Raw genomic sequence first — 6,874 nt, forward strand, 5'->3', positions numbered from 1 at the left:
AAAAAAAAAAAAAAAAAACAAAACAAAAAAAGGTACACACAACACTTCTCTCTTCTATTTTTCTTTTCTTTTTTCTCTTTTCTCAACCGTAGAGTCCTCTTATCGCATCCATTACCATTTGATAACATTTACACACTGGAGTTTCGGGTCCCATGTGATCTTGCAAAGTGGAACAAATAACCCCAATAGCCGTTTCCCGCGAAGATCTCGACATTCGCTTCTCCTCCAGAAAAAATAAAACCCGCTCATTAAGTCGTCTCCGCTCCGCAACATAATTCCGCAGTGGAATGAAACCCGCTAAAGGATCCTCCGGAACTTCTGAAATGACAAAGTAACTCTTTATAGTTTCAAATGCCGCCTTCTGCAGAATGGGCGGTAAATTATGTGTGGGAGATGAAGAGACGATATCCATCACATCTACACAACTCACTACTCGTCGTGCCCGCTCTGGTACCGCCTCTGCTGCTGTTGTTGTTGTTGTTTCTTGTGTATTGCGTTGCACACAGCGTTCCATTTCTTTTCCCTCTGTTTTCCCAAGTGGAAGCCATTTTTCAATTTGCAAGAGTACCACGTGTTGAATATTAAGCGTATGAAGTATTTTTAACTTGTAGAGATGTATATTCTTGGAAGCTACATACACTGGAAGGATTGAATGGACCAGACGGGGATAGATATCATTCCATACGACTACCACATTTGGTACCTTGGAGACTATATGTTCCCATTCCTCTACTAATGTAGGGGCATCATCTAATACTAATTCTAAATTGGGACATGTGGATAATGCCTCTGGGAGATGTAGTAATGGATTACAACTCAATCGTACATGTCGTAAACAACGACCGGAGAAAACTGAATTTTTAGCTTTATCGGTTCCAACACTTTTAATGCAATTACTATGAAGAGATAAACGTTCTAACATTCTAGCTCGATTTACAGCTGGTGGGATATCTACAATACGATTATGAGAGAGATCTAATTTCTGAAGACGTTGGGCCGCAAGAACTTCAATCGGAAACACTGTGAGAGCGTTATTCGTAATACTCACTTCACGTAATAAACTAAATAGTGAGAAATCAAGATTTGCCACAGAAGAAATACCATTATTAGATAATCGGAACTCCGTGGTATGAGGTGCTGCATCTGATAAGAAGGTTGGAAGTTCATGTAAAACAATATCGGTAATTTCTAATTTTCCTTGTTTTTGTGTCTCCAACATCATTGAAATCACTTGAAGATTGTCAATCTCACTTGGAGGACTCATGCATTCCACCATCTCTTGCATATTATTAATATCATTATTATCATTATTATTATTTTTATTATTATTATTATTTCCTCTATTTTTATCATTGGAATCATTACCATTTTTACCATCATTGCAGTTATTCTTATTCTCACTTGGTTCCTCTATCAAATCATCACTAGGAGAGAGATTATAATTCACTTCATTTCGATTAATTTTACGAATAGCCCGAGTGCCATGGAAATAACTACTCAATCCCTTTCCTCTCAAGACTCCCTTTAAGGCTCGTAGATATAATTCCTTATTTGGTGCCCCATATCCATTTTCACATCTCTCTTCATGAAGTGCAGGAACTTCTTGTGGACTCATACCAAAGAAAGGATGTCTTGCCGCCCCACGCAATAACATACGTTTAGAAAAATCTTTTTCAAGCATTCGAGAAAGTACATCCCGTAATTGCGGATCAATTTTAGGTGAAATCTCTATTGGAGCACTTCCTAATAAACTATTACGAAGTTCTCCATAACTACCCGAACGAACAGGAAGATATCCATGTGATATTTGATATAATGATACTGCAAAGGCCCAACTATCAACAACATCACCCGTCACGCGAAGTCCAAGACACTGCTCAGGGCATGAATACGCAGGTGTACCATCAATGTTGGCATTCTTCATTTGACTACTACACGTACCAAAGTCTGCTATCTTCACTACATCATTCCCATCTACAAGGCAATTGGCTGGTTTAATATCACGATGAAATAAATATTCCCTATGCATATATAAAAGACCAGAAATAATATCTCGAGCATATTTTCGTACTTTTTCTAAAGGGAGTGGGGGATGACCAAGGACATGAATAGGCCCTTTTTCACAATATTCCATAATCACATACACCTTTTGCGCCTCAACATCATCAATAACTTCTTTAAGTTTTACTATATTAGGATGAGAAACAAATTTCATAACGGCAATTTCACGTAATAAGTCATCATCTTCAGATCCCGATTTGGGTGATAAAAATCGTTTACTTTTATTCATACGATTACGTTTAAGAATTTTTAAAGCATATAAGGCACGTTCACGACGATGTTGAACTAAATTTACCTTTGCATAAGATCCCCTACCAAGTTGTTTCACAACTACATAATCATTGATAACCTTATTACCCTCACTATTTCGACTCTTACTAAGTAAGGCATAACTAGCCGCATTACTTCGAATAGCCCGTTGAAAAGACTTTAATTCATGTTCATGAACCATAGCCCCACTCTTTTGATAACAATGACCGCAAACCACAACATTACACTCATCACAGTGATAAACAAGTTCCACATCTAAAATAACACGTCCACATACCAGACATGGATCATAGAAAAGACTACTAGCCCCACCATCTACTGTTACTAAACTAGACCCAAAGGTACGACTCGCATTGGATTGGGTTTCATGTATTCCAGTAATCGCATGTGTTGGGTCATGTACGCAAGCATCATTAAACATACATTCATCACATATATAAAGGTTTTCACACTGTTCACACATATGTGTGACGGCGGCACTACAACAGAAAAAACACTCCTGTGGTTCATTATAAAAAGTAGCGAGATTTGGCATATCTACATTTCCATTGCTAAGTGCCCCACTTGACAAGGCTCTATTTTCTAACATATCTCCATTGGCAGAACGCACATCAAAATCATCATCATCATCCATATCACTTATCACTTGATGTGGACTATTGCCACTTGTACGTCTCGCAGGGACAGGATATTTCTCTGTTTGTGCATTCGTTAACTTTCCTTTGGTTTTACCATTATTACTATTACTGCCACTACTTCTGTTGGAAATACGGTGTTCATTTGAAGCCATAGGGTTTGGACTCATCGCTGTTGTGGAGGAGACAGTAGTACGAAAACCAATACTACTGGAATTCGAGTTTTTCTTATTTCGTGTTCGCGTCCTTTCATTGGAGACGGGAGGTGTCGTTGTGGCTACTGAAGACCCGCAACCCATCTCTCTATTCAATGCAATAACAACTATATATATATATTTCTCTCTATCTATCTATCTATATATATATATATATATATAGATATGTCTTTCGTAATGATTTGTTGGTTTACTTTGTACACTCACTGCGTGTATGATCTACGGCCACTATGCCGCTAATGATACAAACCGTGAAAAAGAAAAAAAAGGAAACAAAAGGACAACGGCTTGCAAAGAATCCAAATAGTTTAAAAAGAAAGAAAAAAAAAGGGAGAGACACAAATACATATTTGTAGTCTACTAGTGGACCACAGAAGGGAAATCACCAAAAAAAGAGAAAAAAAAAGGTAACCTAACACGTCTCTTCATATCTCAACAGCGATAGTCAACAAATACACAGCCAAAAAACAGCAGCAGAAACAACAACAAATAAACAAACTGCAAGAAAAGTGAGAGAAAGAAAGAGACAACATGGATAGGCGTTCGACCCACAAGAAATAAATAAATAAAATAAAATAAATAAATACACATATATATACTCACACAGATTCCCTATTTACCCCTGTGATGATGATGTTGTTGTTGTTGTCATTGACATGATCTTCCGCACCTCCCGTGCATCCCACCACTTTGGTATTCGCACCTCTACGGCCACTCCATCCTGCAATAACAACAACTGCGGATCTTCTCTCAGACAACGCAATCGCAACAGTGCGAGTCCAACATCACCGCAGCTGGTAAGAACTTCACCAACTTTCTGTCCATCCGCAAATAACGCCTCACCTTTAGAAACCACTCGCCCAGCAGACTGTCGTAATTGAAATGGAACAGTTCGTTTTCGCGTCACCAGCATTACATGTGTGCGGTGAGTGAGTTCCTGTCCAATGTAGCAGCCCTTGTGAAAACTCACGCCTCGCAGAAAGTCGGTGTTCGCCTCAAACGGGAGGGTCTTGGCGTGTCGAAAGACATCCGGCCCCTCCCCCACACCAGCGCTGTAGAGAAATTTGTGATAATTCCCCTCCGGGTCTCTCTCTCTTGTTGTTGTTGTTGTTGTTGTTGTTTTTGTTGGGATCTCCGCAGTGGGAAGAATGGATTTGTGTAGTGGTGTGGGAAGGGCGAAGCTGCGGGGATCTACATAAGTTTCCATACCACAATCATTACCACTACTACTACTACAACTACAAGAAGAGGAGGAGGAAGAACAGGATGGACCTGTACTGGCAAGTATGGTAAAGTCTTTACTTATATTCTCAATCTGCAGTTTCTTTCGCATTCGCATCTCAAGAAGATGTTCCTGCAGTCTATTCACCATATCAGAGTGGACATCCACTATAATGGAGGTTTGCCCATTATCTTTCACAACTGTGGGTTGATATAAATACGCATCACACATCACTCGACCGGTGTGATATAAGAAACAACCCCAAATACTTCCACCAGGCAAAAGAAGCCGTAAATCATTTGTAAAGAGTCCCTGCAGAAACTCATGAGAGACGACACCGGAAATGCGAATGAGTGAACGCGATGGGAGAAGGCAATTGAATCCCATATACACCTGTTTTTACCCCTCTTCTGGACTATTAAAAGATATATAAAAAAAAAAAAAAGAAAAAGAAGAGAAGGAATAAGAGTAAACTTCTATTAGAATACAGAATCGGGCAACCATCATTACAGGGAAACAAAAACCTTTTTACAGCATTAATCATCATCATCATCATCTACAGAAAAAAGATCACTCTCAACCGTCCAGTCCAACAAGCAACATCATCACAGAGAGAAATATATATATATATATTTGCTTACTCAGGTGAACACAATGGACAGTCACAAATAAAACCGTAGTGGATTCGCAGATATTCCCGTCGCTCGGCTACTGAGTTATAGGCGTTAATATCAATATAAGAAGTGCGTATTTCCTCTTCAATGTCAATATCGCGTAGTGCGATCACCACTGCACGAACTCCACCGTGGGTTGGTACAAACCGTACAGACGGTGTGCAGCTGTGATTTATCTTTGTGGCCTCATTATACAATGCGACACCAGTGGCATGTGCTGCATTCGGATCCACCACACGGAAGAGTTCACGAAGTACACACATCTGATGATGAATTCGTTCTGCCGCCGACTTACTACTACTGGTGTTATTATTATTATTATTATTATTATTATTATTCTTGCGTTGGCAGATAGCGTACATAGTTGGGAGTTGTTGACAGAGCAGTGTGTATAATGGTGAGAACACAATGTACATATGAACATTGGCATCTGCTAACCAGAAGATACGCAAATACAACTGAAGCGAGATCCACCCAAACTGTGATGTCTCACTACATTTATTTTTCTCATAAATAGATTTCACTTCCTCTACACAACAGAGCGTTAACCAGCGGCAAACACACTTCCATGAGAATCGCAAGAATGCCCGTTGTTCCTCCGTTAAGGATCGCGATGCCCCTTCAGCGTATTCCCATACAAATTTCCCCACCACATCTGTAAAGTGTGTCTGAACTAATTCCAAAGAAATTTCCCTATTATTATTATTATTATTATTATTATTATTATTATTACAAGTGAGATCTGTGAGGCTGTCGTTAAGACAACGACTAAGAATAGAAAGAATAAGACGCAAACGTGCATTATAGTGATTTGTGAGGTATTCCAGTGTTCTGAGAACATCTCTCTTACTTGGCCATACCACTTCCATCAATTTCTCTGTTAAACTAACAGCCGAAGACATGATGGCAGCGGCCGATGGTTCCTGCAAATCATGAACTGTTGTTGTTGTTGTTGTTTTCACCTCTGTGGGAATGAGAAGGAGAAATCTTCCTCCTCGCTTGTGTAGATAGCGTTCCCTGCACTCCAGAGTACAAAACCGCACTTTATTTCCTGATGTATTTCCACAGTGTTCCATTCTATTATTATTATTATCATTATCATTATTATCTATAGACACACCAGACAAGAAAAGATTAGAGGCATCAAACTCCTTCAATGTTTCGTAGAGTGCCTCTGGGGAACTTATAATCTCTCTACACTGCGAGATGGTTGGACATTCATCTCGTAGATTACCCACATCACTATTATTATTATTATTATTATTATTATTATCGACAGGCAAACACGATTGTTCTTCTTCTTCTTCTTCTTCACCTTGGGCTGCTGTTAACTCTACAAGGGATGACAATCGTTTACACTCCTCTGCAAGAGTGACGAGCACCATACCACAGCCACAACAACAACAACACGGTGAAGTTAGAGACTGTGTGAATACAACAGGCAGTTCCTGCAGTAAAACATCACCGGGGTGAAATGACTGCAGGGCATATGTACCAACACCATAGTCTTCACCCATCTCACGCACCTCCACATTCTTTGACATGTCAATATAACGTACAGATACTATAGTATAGACCGTCTCGCTTTGTTTTATGTACTTATTTATTTTATTACTATTATGTTTATGAGATCTGTAGACGCCTTTAAGAAGAGAAGTTCACATAATGATAATAATATTGTGTGTGTGTGTGTCTGTTTCTACTTATTGTAATGCCAACCATCCCTTCCCTTTTCATAATAATAATAACAATAACAATAATAATAATAATAATAATAATAATAATAATAATAATAAT

The 6,874-nt window shown here is 39.0% G+C and overlaps 3 protein-coding genes across 3 annotated transcripts; all 3 read right to left on the reverse strand.

Annotated features, from left to right (window-relative positions):
* Positions 1 to 82: 82 nt before the first annotated feature.
* TM35_000152460 (protein kinase) lies at positions 83 to 3,265 on the reverse strand (the record flags this gene model as incomplete). Its single annotated transcript, XM_029025898.1, has 1 exon — positions 83 to 3,265. One exon carries the CDS (start codon positions 3,263 to 3,265, stop codon positions 83 to 85), a length of 3,183 nt encoding a protein of 1,060 aa, XP_028882881.1.
* Positions 3,266 to 3,797: 532 nt separating this feature from the next.
* TM35_000152470 (transferase C1orf69 like protein, mitochondrial) lies at positions 3,798 to 4,790 on the reverse strand (the record flags this gene model as incomplete). The annotated part of the gene is made up of 1 exon (XM_029025899.1): positions 3,798 to 4,790. One exon carries the CDS (start codon positions 4,788 to 4,790, stop codon positions 3,798 to 3,800), a length of 993 nt encoding a protein of 330 aa, XP_028882882.1.
* Positions 4,791 to 5,040: 250 nt separating this feature from the next.
* On the reverse strand, positions 5,041 to 6,621 carry TM35_000152480 (uncharacterized protein; the record flags this gene model as incomplete). The annotated part of the gene is made up of 1 exon (XM_029025900.1): positions 5,041 to 6,621. One exon carries the CDS (start codon positions 6,619 to 6,621, stop codon positions 5,041 to 5,043), a length of 1,581 nt encoding a protein of 526 aa, XP_028882883.1.
* Positions 6,622 to 6,874: the final 253 nt, after the last annotated feature.

Source organism: Trypanosoma theileri (genome assembly GCF_002087225.1).
Source record: "Trypanosoma theileri isolate Edinburgh chromosome Unknown TM35_Tth_15_V1, whole genome shotgun sequence".
Taxonomy (NCBI): Eukaryota; Euglenozoa; class Kinetoplastea; order Trypanosomatida; family Trypanosomatidae; genus Trypanosoma; species Trypanosoma theileri.